The sequence below is a fragment of the Rousettus aegyptiacus genome, unplaced genomic scaffold (assembly GCF_014176215.1).
Source record: "Rousettus aegyptiacus isolate mRouAeg1 unplaced genomic scaffold, mRouAeg1.p scaffold_m13_p_2, whole genome shotgun sequence".
NCBI lineage: Eukaryota > Metazoa > Chordata > Mammalia > Chiroptera > Pteropodidae > Rousettus > Rousettus aegyptiacus.
This window is the reverse complement of record NW_023416295.1, coordinates 140,044,790-140,066,376: the sequence shown is the minus strand read 5'-3', so window position 1 is coordinate 140,066,376 and position 21,587 is coordinate 140,044,790. Positions and strand designations below refer to the sequence as shown.

Genomic DNA, 21,587 nt, shown 5'->3' with positions numbered 1-21,587 from the left:
CATTAATTATGACTTGATTCTCAAAAGCTCCTTCATGTGAGCTGCCAGAATAGCAGTTGAGCCACATCACCCAAAAGACGTTTTGGGACCCTCTATGGTCCAAAATCCAAGATAATGACAAATCAAATAGAATTTAGAATGAACAAGAGAATGAACAAGAAGTTAATGAATACCACCTCAATCACTTCGCAGAAGTTAGAGTCTTGCCCCAAGAACCCCAGCCGTGAGACTTGAATTCTGTTGTGTACTGACAGAAGCCCCCTAATACCTTCATGGTTGCATTGTATCAGCACAAAGTTGGCTGATGACAGAGACTGGGAGATGTCAGCTCTCTAAGTCATTCTGTCTGCCTGGTTGTTTAGTGTCTCTTCCAGGGTAGATTCTCTCTAGTAAGTGTTAATATTTAGTACAAAGATCTCCACACTACATGACCACTACCAAGAATCCATCCATTCAACTCTTCTATGGGCCAACTTGTTTCTTATTATCCAAACTTTGTCCCTCTAAGTATACAATTTACCTATAATTTAAATAAATGAACTTTATAATTTATTTATTAATTAGGTCTATTGTTAAGCAAGGCATGCAACTTCAAGAGAGTGGAGATCTTTGTAGTTTGTTGCTGCTTATTATATCCCTAGCATTTATAATAGTGTCTGGCACATGATAAGCACTCAATGAATAGTTGTTGAATGAATAGATACTAAATACGAGTCTTCATCATTATAGTTAGAGGCTTATCTTTTCATTTTCCTATATTGTAAATTATATTAGATGAACAGAAGTTCATCTTTTCCTCCATGGTAAGCCACTTTTGTTTCTTATTTGTGAAATTCTCCTGCAAAGTTTTAGATGTATTCTCATATATTTTCTTCTAGCCTATCTTTTCCCCACTAATCTGCAATGACATCTCTGTTGTTTATAAGGTCTTTTAGGGGGTGCTCCCTCAGAGGTACGAACTCATTAATTAAGTTTTAATATAAATATGAGTGTTTCTAGGCTCTCGGTTTTGTCCCATTGTTTGTCTGTCCCACTTATTTATTTGTAATTATAGTTGACGTCTTTGAATAGCTATTAGATCAACCTACTATGAGCATCCGTTTCCTGGATGGACTTAAGCTGTCGTAAGTTGACTTTTTCTTATTTGGACCAGTGGTTGTCAAACTTAGCATGTATCAAAAGAGCTTGTTAAAACACAGATTGCTAGAGTTTCTGATTCAGTAGGTCTGGGGTGGGGCTTGAGACTGCATTTTTAACAAATTTTCATGTGTTGTCGATGCTACCAGCTCTAGCACCACACTTTGAGAACCTCTGTTATCAATAATATGTCCATGACTTCAAGTGGTCATTATTTATTTCTTTTTTCTTAGAATTAATATGTCATTAGATTTAAATAGTAGTATATGTTAGAAGGACAGGTTTATTTAAAACATAATAATGGAAATAGGTTTATAAATACATAACATTTTGGACTTAGAGTAAATGTGGCTAAGAGTTTGTAAAAAAGGAATGTAAATATGAATGCTGTTCTCCCAGATTTTGATAATAGGAATTCTTTTTCCTAATTTAAATTATTTTCTTAGACTGTGAAAACGTGGAGCATATTCTTCTTCAGACCTAAGTACTATATAGGAACTGTAAAATGAGTAATTTAATGGGCTATTTTCCATGTTTAGTCAAGGATTTTTACTAGACTAAACTTATAGCTTACTTATTTGATTTTACAAAGAAAGAAAAAAATTATACAGAAATATTTTATCAGGGATAGGTAGATATTTAGTGCATCATTTTATTATTTGTAATAGTTTTAGAGACGAAATTTTAAATTCTCTGGGTTTAGAACACTATGAACTTGACTTCTGATGTCACCATAAATCTTATGGCTGAGACACGGGTCAGTAACTAATTAGGAATATACTCTAAGAGTGTTCACTTTGATTTTTTAAAAAAATTCTATTTAATGTTATGTTTGCTTAAAATCGACTTGTTTTAAGCCAGTCATATCTTGGGCCCCAGACATATGTTAATTTACAATTGTTATTAATCTAAAGTATCATTATTTAGATTTATAGTCTTAATTCTTTAATGAAAGAGTTTAAAATAGTGATGAATAAAATATTTTAATATATGAATAGTGATAAAAGATTATAATAACAATAAAATAATACAACAGTAATAAAATAACACAAATCTCTAATATCTTAATACAATTGGTAGTATATTTGTGTTATGGCCGATACATTACAAAAAGCCTCTCTGGCTTACTAGAAAAAATCATGTTTCAAATGTCTGTCAGTCTAATTGTTTCTGGTAAATGTGAGCTTTACTGAAAGTGTACAAGTTTGATAGAGGTGAAATTAAATAATTGAGGTACCACCAAAGAATTGAAGATATCTCATACATATTTTGATTAATTAAATGGTAGATAAGAACATATTTAACTCACTAAATGTTAAATAGGTAAAACAAGAAGGTAATTTTCAGGAGTTATTAGGCAAAACTATGATAAGATTTTGAAACTCCAACAGAATACTCATGAAATACACACACACACACACACACACACACACACACAAACACACACACACTGAGAGGTCTTTTGGCTAGTAGTGATTTTTAATATATATATTTTATAATATTTCTTTGGCCTTGGACCCCCAGACGAAATGCAGACATTTCTCAATTAGTCATTTTATTGCCTAGGATACTAATTGAAATTCAGGGCAGGGAAAACTACATCACTGGTCTTTGTATATCTATGAAAGGCCTTCTTATTAGAGTTTGTTTGGTATAAAAGCTTCTTTTCTCTGCAAACCGAAAGAGACCTTATGTGTGAAGTGTGGTCAGTGGGGTCTTCAGGGACAACATAGACACCAGTCCCTCACCAGCCAGAAGCCATCATTTTCTCTAAACAGTGCAGCTCTGGCTGTGTGAGCCCCTGACCATCAGGTGCCAAAAGAAGACACTCATTCACGCTTTCCAAAATTCTTTCCCAGGGCTGGGGGAAGGGAACCATCCTTTGAGTTCCTGTGTAGGTTTCTGAGTCTCCAAAGAGGTAAAGCATGTTCTCATCTCCCAAACACTCCATTTTCCCTCTGAATTAGTGTGCTTCCTTTGAGCCAAATAAGAATGTACTCAGAGTTTTAGGCAATGGCCCCTTAGTTCTCTGTTTTCATAGTACTCCCTGCCTCCTCCTGAGCTCGAAGGCTCAGAAAATGAGGAACTCATTTTGCAGAGAACTCTTCATTTTCTCCTTGTATATTTTATTCTTTTTGTTTCAGTCTGTTTCTTTGGCTTTCTGTCTGGGTGTCTAAATCAGGGTGTTCTAATGATAGTAGCTCAGATTTAGGGATGATAGACTGGGTGAAAACCTAGAGCTATTATTTCCTACATTGGTGACCTACCCTGATTTCCTCAATCTCTCTGGGCCTCAGTTAACTCATTATTATAGTAAAATATAAAGTGTAAATTCTTTTTATTTAACTACTTATACCACATATTTAATTAGCAACTACTAATATATATTAGTTAATATATGGTTGAATCATAATGCTCTCTTGATGAGAATGTTTTTTCCTATGTCTGATAAGTCATATGCATGTGGTTAAAATAACTTTTATTAAAACATTAAATAATCAAGGTTTCCCTCTTAAACAGCTTTGTAATTGGTTGAAAAATCACTTTGAGTGCTTACAAAATTAGTAATGAAAATAAAGCAGTTTTTAAATAAGAGAGAAAACCAAAGACTTAGTATCTATTTACTTTTACCTGCCAAGAAGGAAAAATGTTATTGAATGTACTTATATATACACACAGATGTATATATATCTTTAAAATGTAAACTGAATTTCTTCCTGTTCATCTTGCCTTGTAGTAGTACTTTATTTGGTTTTAGACTTCTATCTGCAAAGATACAGTTTGTAGAAAAATACTGTATTTTTTACTGCTATAGAGTATGTGAAGAAAATGCTTTAGAATATTCTCTTAGGGAGGCACCACTGATGCAGTTTGTATCCTCGACACTTTCACTCCAGGGCTGGCGTGTACAATCTGCCTTCTGGTGACTGAGCAGGTCAGTTTCGTCTGAGTGTGCAAGATGTGAGGGAGAGAGGCTGTGCCTTCTCGTCTTCTGTGTAGTGTCTTCCTTGTTGGTTGCTGGAATTCATAATGAATGCACTCTGCTTTCGCAGCCTCAGTTTCTGTTTTTATTTACTTTTACTGACGTTTTAGCATCTACGCAGGGTCAGATCATTGAGAAGACTCAAAAGATTCTAAAGGGTACAGTCATATAAGGCTCCATAGGAACAGAAAACTTTTCTTCTTTCCTAGATTCTCGGCTGGTCTAATAATCAAATTGACATACAGGTTAACCATATGAAAACAATTTCGTACATATGGAAGCCCATAAAAAATATGAGTCTCCCTGGAAGTCGGGTAATTAAGGCTTATGTACTATCCTGAGCTGGGGCTTCAAAAGGAAGGAAAACAATTCCAGAAAGATGAGAAGAGCAAATGTTTGGTAAGCAGATATTTGCCATAGCATGCAGGAAGTCTTTCTGATATAAAAAGTTATCTCTGGTAACAGCTTTCAGATTGGTACAGTACCCCTACCTAAATTCTTTTAAACAATTTAGGGAGAGGTAAAAGCCTCTTCCTGAGTTGCTGGGCCCCAGTTGTCTTTAACTTGAAATAATCCACATGCTGAAGGGATACATTGGGATAGTTTATTCTGCTCCCCCTCAGCTTTGGTAAACTAAAGGATACAATACAACAGGAGAAAGAAAACACAGATTAACAGAGAGAGATCTGAGACTTCTGATGCCTCTCCAGGACCCTTTTTTAATCTCAGTGGATATGCTTTGTGTTCAGGATGTGAAGCACAAAAGTACACGCAAGATACCTGTTTTTAGGGAAACCAAGACTCGAGTTTACAAAAAAGTCTATTATACTCTCAGCTCATATAGCTAAAATTAGACCTAACAGATGAAGCCAAATACCAATCATCAATCTGTACATTTTCTATAAATGACATAGACAAACTAGTAGTGTGTGTGTTAAGGGAGTTTCAGACTTTTTTTTTTTTTTTTTAGGAGAGGCAACCCTTGGTTGACCTCACAGATTGCAAGGATCTTGTGAGTTTACAATCCCTTATTTTTTATTTTTTATGCCAACAGCATCTGATCTTCCTAGATGGTCTCTCATCCAAGTACTAACCAGGCCTGACCCTGCTTAGCTTCCGAGATCAGATGGGATTGGGCTTGTTCAGGGTAGCATAGCCGTAGACTCAAACTTTAAACAGCATGTAAGTCACTAGTTAGTCCACTTCATCCTTGTCCTGGTCCAGGGTCAGTCACAGCTGTCCAGGGGTTTTTAGACATGAGCATAGAGCTACCTTTACAAGTTAACCTAAACTTTACACAATAGTCCATATCCTTTGTTATATTGTTTCCCTCTCACTTGGATGTTATAACTGCTTTTTTTAAAGAGAAAACTTTTTTTTTTTTTGCTTTTTAAAAATTTTAAAAAATTTTTAAATTAAGTTTATTGAGGTAACATTGCTTAATACAATTATATAATTTTCAGGTGCACATTACAATTTGATATCAATATATTCTATTGTGTGATTATCATCCAGAGTCCAGTTTCCTTCGGCTACCATGTATTTGATCTCCTTTACCCACTTCACCCTTCCCCTACACCCCTATATTTGATTACCTTTACCCCATCTACCTCTCCCCTCCTCTCTCACCCCCTACCCTCTGGTAACCACTAGTCCATTGTCCATGTCCCTGAGTCTCTTTGTTTGTCCTGCTCATTTGTTGCTTTTAGGTTTACATCCCACATATAAGTGACATGTGATTTTCATCTTTTTCTGTCTGGTTTATTTCACTTAGCATGATTATCTCAAATTCCATCCATGTTGTCGCAAATGGCTGTATTTCATCTCTTCTTATGGCTGAGTAATATTTCATTGTCTATATGTACCACCGCTTCTTTATCCAGTCATCTATTGTAGGATACTTCGGTTGCTTCCATGTCCTGGCCACTGTGAATAATGCTGCTACGAACATTGGTCTGCAAATATCTTTTTGGATATGGGTTTTCATGTCTTTGGGGTAAATACCCAATAGAGGGACTGCTGGATCATATGTAGATAAATTCTTAGTTTTTTGAGGAACCTTCATGCTGTTTTCCATAGTGGCTGTACCAATTTACAGTGCCACCAGCAGTGTATGAGGGTTCCTATTTCTCCACATCCTCTCTAACATTTGTTATTACTTGTCCTGTTAATTATAGCTATTCTAACAGGTGTGAGATGATATCTCATTGTGGTTTTCATTTGCATTTTCCTAATAGCTAGCGATGTTGAGCATTTTTTCATATATTTGTTGGCTATTTGTATGTCCTCTAGGGAGAAGTGTCTGTTCAGGTCCTCTCCCCATTTTTTGATTGGATCATTTGGGTTTTTTTGTTGTTATAGAGTCATATGAGTTCTTTGTATATTTTGGATATTAGGTCCTTATCAGAGGTGTTGCTTACAAATATATTTTCCAATTTGGATGGTCGTGTCTTTACCTTGTTGATGGTTTCTTTTGCTGAGCAGAAGCTTTTTAGTTTGACGTAGTCCCCTTCATTTATTTTTGCTTTTACCTCCCTTGCCTTTGAGGTCAAATTCATAAAATCCTTTTTAAGTCCAAGGTCCTTGAATTTAGTTCTTATGTTTTCTTCTGTGCATTTTATTGATTCCAGTCTTATATTCAGGTCCTTAATCCATTTTGAGTTAATTCTGGTGTGTGGTGATAGACAACAGTCTAGTTTCATTCTTTTGCAAGTGGCCTTCCAATTTTCTCATCACGACTTATTGAAGAGGCTTTCCTTTCTCCACTGTATGTTTTTGGCTTTTTTTTTTTAAATCAAATTATTTGCCCATATAAATATGGGTTTACTTCTGGACTCTTGATTCTGTTCCACTGGTCCATGTGTCTGTTTTTCTACCAATACCATGCTGTTTTGATTATTGTTGCTTTGTAGAATAATTTGAAGTTGGGCAGAGTGATGCCTCCAGCCTCATTCTTTCTTCTCAGGATGGCTTTGACAATTTGAAGTCTTTTGTGCTTCCATACAAATCTGATGATTTTTTGTTCTATTTCTTTAAAAAATCCCAATGAGATTTTGATGGGGAGTGCATTAAATCTGTATAATGCTTTAGGTAATATGAGGACCTTATAACTTATTAATTTCACTACCTAGGTCGCCCTCTATATCTCAACTTACCACTACTACCATACCAAAATTCCTTTTCTTTAAGTGATTCAAAGTTCAGTTTCCACTTATTTCAAAGCAAAAGGAAAAGCTGATACCAAGAAAACTCTAGTGAGGGGAGTTCTTCTGGAAACTTTAATGTGGATTGTAAGAAGTAGAAAATTGATTACCTTTAATAATTACTTAAAAGATACATCTTTGAGTTTCTTAGACTTTTAAGAGAATTGTTTAAAATTGGAAAGCCAGTTAACACAAGACAGATCAACACTTCAGTATTTGTAACTTATATTTTAATAAGCACATGCACAACTTGATTTCTATATTAGTCAACCCTTATACTCACATTGCCAGAATATTGACAGCCTTCACAGGGGAATGATTCTGAAAACACTGTAACAATCAGGCTTAAAGATATTGTTTGGCTTCAGCAATGAGAGATTTCACCTATGAAACTGATTTAATAGGCAGTGTTCAAAATGTGGTCACCTTTTGCTGCCTTTATACCATTAGCTCCAGAATCAGCTCTGAGGAATTTTTGCAGGCAGTGATCTTGAAAATAATAAAATAATTTATTTTTCAGAAATAGCACCCACAAACACATTGTAAACTGGGGCAAATTTACTGACGCATTTACATTCATATTTATTCATTATTTCATAGAAGGAGACTGTACCCTAAAGACAGAGATTACAATAATCTGGTTTGTATTAGCCATCCCGTTCAAGCAACAAATCACTTTAATAAGGGTAGTGGTTTAGAACATGTGTTCTAGGACTAGATTGGCTCCTGACTCTGCCGCTTATTCTTGAACTTTGGGACAATTACTACATAACCAACCCACGCCTCACTTAGTCTAGGTGTAAAATGGGATTAATAATGGTATCTAGTTTATCGAGTTGTTATGAAGGTTAAAAGGTTAAAATAATTTCATATTTCTTAAGTGCTTAAAACAGTCTTGGCACATTGTAAATGTTAAATAAATGCTTATTAAATTAAAAAAGTTCTGGCTTGGAATTGAAGAATGCTATATGAGATACAGATTCTAGTGACGTATATGCGTATATACTAGATATATGAGATATGTGTATATAAATCTACACATTCATACACATATATAAATTAACTTTACAATGATTAGTTCATTATGAAATTACATTAACCATGTTCATTTTCATGTGAGAATAAGTTGGCTGTATAGGTAAAGTTTGAAAATGAGCGATATAAGTGAATCGAAGGATACACAGGATACAAGAATTGTGGGTTGGGGGTGGGGCGGAAACTACGCTGATTTGAGACAAGATGGGACTGAGATTTTTACTCACTGTACATATTTGTGTAATTTCTGGGTCTTGTATCAGTATTCCCTCATCTTAAGTTGTTCATGAATGGGTTAGAATTATATCTACATTTTAAATGGCTTTTTCAAAGAATCCTCCTATGGTTCCTGATAAAGAACGTGCAAAAGTTTTTAAGTGGCATTTAAAAAATTACCTATAATGGGAGGGGTAAAAAAAACCCCACTTATTAATAAAGATGTATGATAGCTTATTACAATTTACAGAGTTCTTTTAGAAATGCTTTCTCATTTATTTCTGACAACTCTGGAGTTGAGCAAAACTATTTTTGTGTTTTTAGAGGTAAGATAGCTGAAAGTCCCAGAAATTTTCTGGTGTGAGCCAGTATTTGAGTTCAGATCCATGTTCAAAACTATTTTTGCTCTACCACACACCTCCTTATAAAACAGTTGGCTCTCTGAAGCTATTATTTTTTATGTTATTCCATATATTGAAGACTTCATTTAAGTAACTATACTTACTATTATTTTTAAGCTTTCTCCTTTATTGCCAATATTTGAACTAAACTTTATTTGCTGAATAATGCAGGTGTTTTATAGCAACAAAAATAAACAGCTAGGTCAGACCAGCCAGGTATCCTGTAAAAACTTCAGAAACCAGACAAATGTTTATATCTAAAGAATAAACAAAAATAGTGTCTCTAATAACCTTAAGTTTTTTGAGGGGTTAACTTGTACCTTTCAGATCAAGTTATAAATTATATTAATACTCCCCTTTCTATTCAACCTTTTCATCCTGATGATACTCATCTTGCATTTTATCTTCAACCCCTTTTCCTTACTCATCGCTCTGATTTTTTTCTTTATTTCAATGTTTACTTCCATTAAAAAAATCACTTTAATATATACCATTACTTTCATTTTTTTTTCTTTTTATGATATCTCTTCCCAATAAAAATTAGTATATAGTGTGTTCCCATACTGATGGTAACTAAAATTACTTATAATCAATGCTTATTGAGACTGTCGATGCTATTTATCTCTTGGGTTAGATTATTCTTTGTAGCAAAGTCACAATAAGGTCCGTAAAGCTGAGGTAAAAGGATATTTGCTAGATTAAACTATTTCCAGAATATTCATGAATCCAGCCTTCATGTTTATTGCACAATCTATATATCAGATCTATTTAGTGTATTACCTACATTTCCCTTTTCTTTTTAATAGATTATTACAGTAATTGTGTAACCAGAGCAGTATGTATATTCATAGTTATAAGGAAGTACTATCAGAAAAAAAAAACTATTATAACATCATTCATTATGGTGTTTTTCATCTTTACTTTTAAAAAGAGAAATTTTAAAAACAAAATCAAGTAAGTTGAAAGTCAAGCAGGAGCTAACTAGATTATTTTGGGAAATGATCTTGGTCTCCTGACTTAAGGTTGATTATAGAAAAGAGAAAAATTCCAATATTTTATGTCTGCAAAAGCTCATTCCAAAACAAATCAGCCTATTCAGGTTATAGAACCCAGGTCACAAAGCCACATTTTTATTAGTAAAAAATAATTTGCAGCTCATTGAGTGAACTTTAAATGATGGTGCTACCTTGTGAAATATAATAAATATTGCGATGACTGGATCAGGCACATGCTGGATAAATGCCAGCACAATGCAGTACTTTGCTGATACAGTGTGAAATATATTTCGTGCTGCAGTAAAGCTGTCTATAGACTTCGGAAAACGAAGACATTTTGTCAGCAGTAACCAAACTGTATAAAATATTACAGTCACAAAAGACCACATATTATCAGATTTCATTTACATGAAATGTCCAATATAGGCAAGTAGAAAGTAGATGAGTAGTTGCCTAGGGCTGGGGAGGATAGAGGTGTGAGGAGGAGAGCAATAAAGGGTACAACATTTATTTTCAAGGTAAAAAAATGCTCTTAAATTAATTATTCTGATGATCACAACTCTGTGACTATATTAAAAATCATTGGTTTGTATACTTAAAATGGATGAGCATGTGAATTATATCTTAATAACATTGATAACAAAAAATCTTATGCAAAAAGCCTTTCTATAAAACACGTGCTCCACCCAACTAGGATGCAATGGAAATGTTTATTAAGCTTGTTTTTTTGTTTATATTCTTTTAATGTCCTTTTGTACAAGTAAAAAAAGGAAAAAACTATAAATCAGGATATAAGAAAATCAGTCATATATTATTTATTTTGTGCCATTTATTTTTAATGTTTACAATAAAAGAACAGATTTTATGTGGCTGTTAAGATTTTGCTTATGATAAATGTTTGAAATGAGGCATTGAAATGTGAAATGCTTGTGAAGTGAGCTGCTGCTTGACTTCTGTTGGAGGCAGATATCCCATGGGAAAGATACCCGTATTGCTTCATATTCAATCTAGGATAGTTAACCCTTCATGGTGCCATTTCTTCAGTACAAGGTTTGCATATACCTCAAAGTGAGAATTAGGGAATCTTGGTTTCATTATAGCTTTATTACTCTTATTACTCTTGTATAGTCACTCACTAATTGCCAGTCAGGACCTGATCATCTTGTCTCACCTTTTTTTATATCCAGCCACTCCTCAGCTTTAATTTTTTGCCATTATTTAAGTCTGATGGTTCATTCAGCCGTCAGCAATTGGAAGGGATCTGGAGTTGGGCTGTAAGGAACCACCTTGGTGGTTTACCCCACCCAACTGTAGAGATACTATCACTTTCTATTGTCTCAGAGTAACATTTTCCAATAATTTTATCTGTGGATTGTTCAAAGGCTTCTTTAAAAAGGCAAAGGTCTTGTGGTCAAATAAATTTATCATACTCTTTCATAGCCTCAGTGCACACTGGCATATTAAAGTCTCTAAGAGCAACAACAACAAAAAAACATGTAACTTTATTTAACCTAATATTTCCCACACTTATGTTTGAGTGACTCCTTCTAACTCTGCACAGAACCAACCTACCGCAGAACCAACTATGGAAAATGCTGTCCTGAAGTCATAAGTCTCTGCTTCTTTGTTACTTGTCCCCAGCCATGGAAAATCTCTTTACATTTCCTCTTTGTTAGTGAGTGAGCATGTTTGTTTTAAGCCACACTTCAAACTTGCCCTATTTGTTTTTCCTAGCAGTTGCCCAGGTATTACGTCTGGATTGCATTTGGCGGTGCTGACTGTGTGGTGGTCTGGATATCTTGTTTTCTTCATTGTTGATTCTCCTAAAGCCTTTTGAAACCCACAGTACTGCCCGATAGAGCAATCGGTCTTGCCTTATTGTTACTATTGGAAGAATATCCCTCTGTGTCCATCAGTTTGTTAACTACAGAAGGTCAAACATTCTTGACCCCAGTGCAGAGAATTCCTGGGTGGAGGGGAGGAGTGGAAGGCAAGAAGAATTATTATCCACTCCTCTCTTCAGCAAGTGAAGAGTTTATTTTTGGCCAAATGAAGGAGAATAAATGTTATGGTCTTGAACTGTCAGAACTCCCTGACAGTGGCAACTCTCTAGGAGAGAAGTGAGAAAGACGGTGGTACCACATTTCCTGGCTTTTCCCCTCTCCAACTGTCTCCACTTAGACCAGAGCAGCTGTCTTCCTTTATCCACTCACAGATCCAGAAATTCCTGATTTGACTATCCAGATTAATACCACTCATAATTATTTGGAAGACACATTATTTACTCTCGCATTCACTTTGTTGTAAAATTTTTTCCTTGCAACTCTATTCAGGTATTTTTATCTTGTTTTTCACTCTATTCTTTTGCTTTTTTTTCATTTATTATCACATCACTCAATGACCGAGTCTTGTGTGTTCCTCAGCATTCTTCATCATCCTCCATTTTGGGCTATTGGAGTGGCTGCCTGGCTTTTTCTTTGTGGCTCTTTCTTCTTACAGTTCCCAACCCTCACCACTCCCCCACCAAAAAAAAGTCACTTGCCAAAACATAGATCTGATCACATGACTGCTTTGCTTTAAAGACTTTCTTGGTTCCCCAAATTCCTTTAACAGAGGATTTCCTGCAAAATCAGCCTCAAGTGACTTTGTTGCCACCATGTCAGACTGCACTGTTTCCTACACCACAACAAGGGAATTGAGAACTCTAAGGGTTCCAGGCACTGAAAACGTTTTGGTTCCTCCACTGTCTCAGAGATTAACACCAACACTCTGTAATTTAACATTTTATTGAATAAAATAACACCAAACTTAGACGTAAGCTTAAAATAAAGAGCAGTTTTCTAGATTTTTCTGAAAATCTCTCTTTTCCTTCTCTGTGAGTGCTCCAGCTTCCCTTGTGTCCTAAGGAAATGCTCAGTCTGACTCATGGGTATTTTAGCTCTGCCCTCAACACAGATATGACTCTGCTTTTGTTCAAAAGTTAACCTTTCTCTGGCAAGTCCGTCCTCCTCTTAATCCATTTAGCTAACTGTACTTGTCCTTCAGGGTTCTGCTTACAAGGAATTTCCTTTATAAAGCTTTCCCTGACCCACCTAGTAGTGATTGCTCAGCCTTTTGGTGTGAGACTCTTCAACAGCACTTGTTCTGCTGCGTGATGATGAATTATCTGTGTGTCCAGCATCCCTGCTCACTTTACCATGCTATATCACTAAATCCTTACAATGACCATATAATATTAAGTATTAGGATCCCCATTTTACAGATGAGTAAACTGGAGGGTCTGTCACCTGCCTCACACAGGCTGCTATTAAGATCTAATGCGACAACGAATATAATTAATTTATAAATGACTAAGCTGTATGAGTGGAAGACATTATTAATTTTTTATACGTTACTCTTCATGTGGTAATAAGTGTTCATGTTCTTCTTCTTGACAATAGTAGACATAATTTATTATTCCTACATAAAGAAATCCTGTTAATGTTATTTAAAATTAAATTTTAAGAATGCTGCTATACTCAGGTGAAATCTAAATCATGAGGAATCCCCTCTCCCTTGGGGAGGAGCTGGGGCTCAGTTGTCTGGAAGTAAAAGGCAAAGGCTAAGGCAGTCCCTGGTTGCTCTGTTTTCACCTCTTTTCCTCATGCTTTATTTTTCTCGCTCTCATTATTCTGATGGAAGCTTTTAGTAGAGCTCAGCACCATCTTATGCCAGGAAGAAAAAAATTGTAGGAGATAAATGTATGATGAGTGGTACAAAGAAAAAACAGTAACAATCTTTTAAATTTATTATGGAAGCAAAGAACATTGCCCATAGAATTGAATCTTTGTCAATTCAAAACAAGAATTTCTAGTAAAAAAAGTAAGACTAGTTTTCTTCCTCTGGGTCTTATGTCTGTTTTATTGCTAGCAGGCCTTTCCCAGCAAAGCATTTCCTTTATTAGCATGGAGAGTTTTCATCAGCTATTTTGTGAGTTTTTTTGTTAGTGATCCTCATTAGCTTTGACATGGTCTTTAAATTACCTCGACATTTACTATCTTATTCTGTAATATTTTATGGTTAATTCTCAGTGTACACGACCTAGGCTTCTGGTCATTACATGTTTTACAATGTATACATATTTTATAAAATCTCTTGTATCTTAGCATTTTCTTTATAATTTTATATAAATTACTGACTTTATTATATCTTTATATATATAAATAGGGAAACTAAATAAATATATAAATATCACCCAGTTAGTGGTAGATTTTTTGAGAAGCAGAAAAATACCAAGTTTTCATGTTTCTGAAAATAAAAGAATTTAATGAAATATTATAATTTGGCTTTATAGCCAAACTCTAAAGAAAAATTTTTTAAATTCTATGTTTTTTGAGCACATATGCTCAAAGTATTGTCCAAGAAGCAAGAAATAAAGTAATGTCTCTGCCTCCAAGTCGCTAGCCTATGTAGTAAAGAATGATAATATCTAGCAGTTTCACAGATTTAGCTATCTTTTATTTCAAAGTGTGTAATTCTTCCTATGTTCTTCACTCTAAAACAACATAAGCCAAAAAGCTACCATCTATGCAATAATATTCTTTAAAAATTATTGCGTTTAACTATTTGTTGTATTATTGTTATTCATTCCATGGTTATAAGGGTCTAAAATGTGCCAGGAATTAGGGACATGGCAATTGAACAATACAGAAAAAGTTCACTATATTCAGATGAAAAAGGACATTTAATAAATGTAAAAAGTATTAAAGGTAAGTAAACAACCAATTTCAAGTAATGATTAGCATGCTATTCCTTCGACAATTATTTTTTGAGCACCTACTCTATGCTAGATGCTGATCTATAAAATAAAGCATGTCAGTGATGGAGAACGAAGGGCAGGGGCAGCTATTACATTAGCTGTTTGGGGAAGGCCTCCCTGAGGAAAGGACGGTTGAACTGAGACCTAAGTAACAAGTAGGAGCAGAAGAGCTTCCCAGCCTGGGTCCTGGGAGTTTTCAGATAGAATTTGGGAGGCCTGTAAACTTGGATGGGAAAAATAATTACATTTCTGTTTTCACTAAACCCAGACTGAAAATTAGCATTTCCTTCCATTCGGATGTAGGCAACAAACCTTAGTAATATAAACAGCACCTGTTATTTTGTGATCAGTATTTTCTTGCTACATCTCGGTTCTTACAGGTATTTTGAAATATCATCATTGCTTTGAAATTTTGGCCAGTCATCTGCCGTATAGCAATCTTTCCATCAGTGACAGACCATATATATATCAGTGGTCCCATAAGGTTCTAATAGAGCTGAAAAATTCCTCTCGTTTAGTGACATCATAACTATTCTAACACAGTAGGACAACACATTACTCATGTGTTTGTGGAGATGCCGCACTGCCAGTTGTATAACACATACAGTTATGTACAGTACATAATACTTGGTAATGATAGTAAATAACTATGTTACTAGTTTATGTGTTTACTATTATCATTATCTTAGAGTGTACTCTTTCTACTTATAAAAAGTTTGCTGTAAAACAACATGCTGTGTTAAGCCAGCAACAACCTCATACATCTTGCGTTTACTGCGTCTCTTGATTGTATCATTATCTCTTGTTTTAATTAACCTCTTTTAGTTTTGTACACTAACATGCTGTATAGGCTTGTAGCCTAGGAACAGTAGGCTGTAACATACAGCCTAGGTGTCCTGTAGGCTAGACCATCTAAGTCTGTGTAAGTGCACTCTGTGATGTTTTCATGACAGAATCACGAAATGATGCATTTGTCAGAACCTGTCCCAAACATATACCCTTTATTAAGTGGTGCTCAACTGTATTTTTAACTACCCACACTTTATCTATGTTTTATAAAATCTAGAATAAGGAAGTTTTATATTGACAGTTTATTCTATTGTTTCAGAACAATGAGATGGTGGAGCTACAAAGAATACGGATGAAGGATGAAATACGCGAATATAAATTTAGAGAGGCCCGCCTCCTTCAGGACTATACGGAACTGGAAGAAGAAAATATCACGTTGCAGAAACTCGTGTCCACATTAAAGCAGAACCAGGTAAGCTCTAGGAAGTTTTACCCTCTGGATGGGCCACATCTTCTGACCACTAAAGTTAAATTTTCTCTTTATTTTTCAGAAAGGAACCTTTCAAAATTTACCTTAATCTCCCTACAGTATTTATATGCCGAAATTTCCTGACCCTCCTATTTCAGCTAAGATTTTAAAGCAAACCTAGAAGTAGTATAATTTACAATAAAACTTCACTGGATAAGAATTTTAGTTTATACTTTAGCTCTATGTGATTTTTTTTTCAGGATTAAGTCAAATATGTTGTGATCAACTTGACAACTTATTAAAAGCCTGGATCTATAAACTTGTTTTGACTACAAGCTTAAGATCTCTCTTGCAGTCACTCCCTTCCCACCTGTAAATTTATTTTATATCATACAAAGAAAGCAATTATGAAATATAAATCAATAAGAACAAAATTGTAAGAAAAAGAAAATGCCTGATTTCTTTTTTCAGCTGTAACCTGACTAAAAAGATTACACGTGTACAGTTAAATAATTGTTTTGGTAGTGAGGCTATTTAATTGCTTAATTTTTCTGATTTGTTTGTGTTTTGGTTTGTTATAGTTATTAGTTATAACTTTCTTCAGTATAATTTTAGAAGACTTTATTTATGAATATAATTCTGTTAAGTAGTTAAGCAAAGCTGGTTTGGATGTTCAGGATCTTTTCAAGGCGCCTCCTCAATCACAACCTCTACTGTGGTCTAAACGCTATTACATCTTCTCAACATACTATGTGCCAGGCACTGTGCTAAACTAGAAAAACACAAGAAAAATGCATAGGGTAGGATTCTTGCCCTCAGTAAACTTAGAGACCAGCCCAAATGTATGCTTCTATTTCTACTCCCTTCTCAAGGTGGTATCTCTGTCTAAAACTGTTATTAGTTTTGATAGTTGTAAGGGTTAAGAGGGAAAAGGAAAAATCCAGAAGAAAAAAAAATTCAGGTATTGATACAATCGAAATTTGATTTCTGACCATTGCCACTTCCCCCTCATGGGGAGTAACAGGAACAAGCTGGGGAACAAGATGTCTTTTAAGGACCGCAGGGGGTGGTTTCAGACCTTTAAAAGGTTTACCAGGATATCTACATGTATTTTTACCTCATTCTCTCCCTTTTAAGCACTGAATCACTGTGTGTGCACTGAGGGTTCTAAGTACCATTGGCATTCCAGGTCTTGATTTGACTAGGGTCAGTGAACTCACAGTGGAAAAAATTAGACTTAGAAAAAATGTTTAAAAATACTTCTCAGAAACATCTTAAAATAAGAAGAGTATTTTTTGTAGTTTGTTTTTCTGGTTGCTGATGAAGAATAAAGAGGACTTGAAGCAACTTTACTCGAAGTGCAGGTATTTCAAGCATTCGTTGCTCCTGATTCCTAAAAGTCCTCACTGCATTCTGCATAGGCAGGAATGCAACCAGATAGCCTCACTGTAGTCTCCCATCGTGGCATGTGATAGACTAATTCACTCAGGAGGTTAATTTAGGCCAGTATTAGGTATTCTTGAAAGACTGCCAAGGTATCCTGTGAGTATTCATTAACCCAGATGCTGTTTCTGTGGGAATTTGTCCTATCGGTCTGGCTGATTACTGTTTACACTTTACCCATGCCCTTCCACCAGTAATTGACACATAGAAATCAAATGCTCAACTCAGAAAAAATTTTTTTGGAGGGGGCAGGAAAATGTATATATCTCGTTTATTTTCTAGATGCGGTATGGTAATTTTCCCAATTAAGTGTCCAATTGCTTAATTTGAAATAATTTTCCTCACAAAGGGCCATTCTGGCTTATTCCCTGACACACGGGTGCACTGTAGTTTCACACTGTAGTCTCTCTCAATTAAGAAAATGCTGGTTTGTCCCCCTCCCCTGCACTGTTGGCCTTTATTTATACGAGTTAGCATCTGTCATAAATTCTCTTTCTAATTAATGAAGCATTAAGTATAATATTTTATGTACGAATGCCACAGATTTTTTTCAATCAAATGATGATGGCTGCCTTTCAGTCTCAAAATTTGTCTAAATGTTACTTTGTCCTGAAGCTCCCTATACAAAATATACTTTTCCACCTTGGTTTCATGTTTCTCTAAATAGCAAATCTACCAGCATTGTAAAATGCTGAGTTCAAAGAACCAGAAGACTCTTTTCCTTCTGAAGCTCCATTTTCCTTTTAGCTATTTATTATTTTCTAACTAATTGTTGTTCACATAGCACTTTTTACTCCTTTCATAGTTTCTACATATTGGTTTGTTTATTTTTTGTCTCTCCACACTGGGATATAACACCTAGTAGAAAGCCTAGTAGAAGACATTAAATAAATATTTGTTGAAAGAATGAATTAATTTTTTTTAGTTTCTTTTACATTCACTCTTCAACTTAGGAAACTAAAATTTCAGATTATTATAATTAATGAAACCAATTTTTATATGTGGTCCTAAATATGGAATATATGGGGACATCAAAGAGTTGACTTTGAAAACTTTGTGTGCTGGTTTGGTTCTGTGTCCAAAATAAAATCAGGTCCAACCTTATAAGTGCATTTTACACCTTTATGCTTTTTAAAACGACAATATCTGGAAGAAGTATAGGAAGAAGCAGAAATCGTAAAGAGAAGTTAAGTCAACTGTCAGTTCCCCAACAGACCACCAGAAAAAACCCACTGATGAAGCAAAGCTGTTGATTAGACTTCTAGCATAAGAGACCCAAAATGTTTCAAATGGGAAATTTAGGGAGGGGTGTTCATAGGATTTTAGGATCTGGGCTGGGTGTTACATGGTGGGAAACTGGTTTGTATAGACTGAGTTCATAACATAATAGTTTTGAGTTGGGAAGTACAATAAAGTGAGAGTCTTGACATAAGTCTTGATGAAGTTGCTTTAGTTGGGTATCATCTTCCAAGAGCAAGTAGTTCCTATAAGTAGCTATGTTTTTTTATGCTTGGTCCCAGTATTAGTTAACATAGGAACAGGCAAATTTGCCTGGTCCCAGTATTATTTAATATAGAGCAGGAAATTATGTTCGTTTCAATTTTTAGAGATGTGATGATGAGAGGAGGAGAGAAATAATAAATTCTATGTCCCTAATATCTCATATATTAAACTAAAGCATTCAAATATTTATCTAAGCATTAGGAATCCTTGTTAAAATTAATAATTCAATTACGCTTCTATTATGAAAAAAATTTCCTTCAGGGATGTATTTCTGTATCAGGTAATAATATCATCAGAGACCTACCCATTCATATTCAATTCAGTTTGCTTTCATTTAGCCAGTATTTTAAGGGTATCTTTCTATGAGGCCATATACTTTTTTAAGGACAAAAGTGGTCACTGGCTCACAGAGCTTATAATCCTAGTTGGAAAGACAGGTAATAAACTTATAGCCATCCATGTCATTACATATTAAAGCTTTGTATTAGGTTTGGCAATACAGGGCCAGATTAAAATCTTTAGAGTACCTAACTCTGAAAATATATTATGGTACCTATTCCCAACCCTCATGTAATTAAAAATAAAAAGAGCTACAAACTATGAAGTTGCTATAAGAAAGCCTAACAAAGTACTGATTTTTCTCATGGCAACTGCTTTGATGCTATTTTTAAAATATCAAACACCAAATTTTAAGTGCATTCTCATTGTGTTTCTTGGTGCATTCAGTTTGCTAGGGCTCTAATCACATGATGCAACCTTACAATGATGGCACCAGAAAGGAGAGATTTGTTTGCCTGAGTGGGTCAACAGAAACTTTGGAGTTAGGATCGGATTCTTGACTTGAGTCTTGAAGGATGAACGAGAGTTTTCCAGATGTCAACCTTTGCCTAAGCAGAGAAACACAAAACATCTAGATGAATAGTACAAGTTTGAACCAGTGAGTGGATTGAGTGGAGTTGCTAAGATAGAGATCAGGTCTTATAGGAAATCTACCACCATCAATTAACTAAAAATCACAGAATTTAAAAAATCCACAAATGCAGACTAAATTTATATCTTCAAGTCTGGACTAGGAATCAGCAAACTTTTTCTTTAAGGGCCACATAGTAAATACATTAAACTTTGCAGGCCATACAGTCTCTCTTGCAATTACTCCACTTTGTTATAGTATGAAAAGCAGCCATAGACAATAAAACAAAAGAGTGTGACTGTTTCCCAATAAAACTAATTAACAAAAATAGGTGGTAAGCTGGATTTGGTCCAAAAGACACCATAATGTTTGACGACCATTGTCTAAGCCTTCGGTTTAACAAGGATTAAAGAAAAAAAGGCCTACAATGCAAACTAAATTAATGTCTACAAATGTAAGCCATCACACAGTCTGGGGGCAGTCAGGGGATTGGTTGAAATACTAAGAAAGATTGGCAAGCAGGTGTCCTGAGTTATCCAGGGAAAGAAAAGAAGGAGGTCAGGAGGGAGATGACTTTATAGTATATAAGCGGGCCTATAAGAAATCATGACACAAGACACTGTTATCCCAAGCAGTTTCCATAATTTGACTTTTATTGAGTGATTCTATCATGGATTTGTGAAATTCCATTGACCCTGTATGCGGCAAGTGCTGGTTGTCCATCAGTGTCCATTGTTCCCTTCTTCTAACGTATTACCCAGGTTTTAACTGGGCACTAGGCTACCCAGAGTAAAGACTATAGTCTTTACTTCCCTTTCAACTAGGTGTTATGTAACTAGTACTGGCCAGTGGGATATAAGGAAAAGCGATATTGGCAACCTCTGAGACATGTTCTTAAAGGGAGAAGGTATGTCCCCTACTTTGTCCCACTTCTTGGAAGATGATTAAAATGGCAAGCACCCTTGGACCTTGTGGACCAGAATAGGAGGCAGGGCAATAAGGTAGAAGGATCCTAGTTTCTGGATGATCTCTTGGAGCATACTGTTACATGAGAGAGAGAAACAAACTTCTATCTCAACTAAGTCACTCTTGGTTAGGGCTCTGTTTAATCAGCCAAACCTATATCCTAACTAAACCTATATTGAAAACTGTTATCCTAACTTTTGCAAGACAAACCCTTGCTTTGAGATTATATGAAGAAGAGGGGTGGGGGTAAGGAGAAATAGAAATATATGAAAATGATAATGGTCTATGATCCCTAATTTTTAGATTTTAAGATCTTTTTTGAAACACAAGTTTAAACTAATATAAACACTAAAATAAATTAAACTAAACACGTTTACATTAGTATCTAGTATCATAATGACTTTATTACTTTTTCTAGTTTATTTATTGTTATTCACACTAGTTTATTCAGAAAACGCTTATTGCTGAGTAGAATTCTGTGGAAGCACTATGAAGAAACATTGGATGACACCTAAATGCAGAAAAAGGATGTATTCTTTCTAAGGAGATTATAGTGTAGTTGTGGAAATGGAATATTTACTGAAAAGTGGAAGGCGATAGGTGCCTTGGGCAAGGCCTTAAAGAAGGCATGTTGGTTTAGAGTAGGAATCTCTTACCTGTTGGCTTTCATGATCAAGAAAATGTTTGAGCACGCTCTTTTTCAATATAATTCAAAAGAATATTACATTGATCACAATAT

General features: G+C 35.0%; 1 protein-coding gene and 1 pseudogene across 6 annotated transcripts in view; one reads left to right on the top strand and one right to left on the bottom strand.

Annotated features, from left to right (window-relative positions):
• BICD1 (BICD cargo adaptor 1) overlaps positions 1-21,587 on the top strand; it is a 163,697-nt gene that overhangs the window by 92,217 nt on the left and 49,893 nt on the right. For all 6 annotated transcript variants that reach the window (XM_036236671.1, XM_016131360.2, XM_016131357.2 and 3 more), the window contains exon 3: positions 15,877-16,029. In XM_036236671.1, coding sequence (XP_036092564.1) covers positions 15,877-16,029 — 153 coding nt within the window. The remainder of the gene's footprint in view (positions 1-15,876; positions 16,030-21,587) is intronic.
• LOC118614764 lies at positions 5,166-5,284 on the bottom strand (annotated as a pseudogene).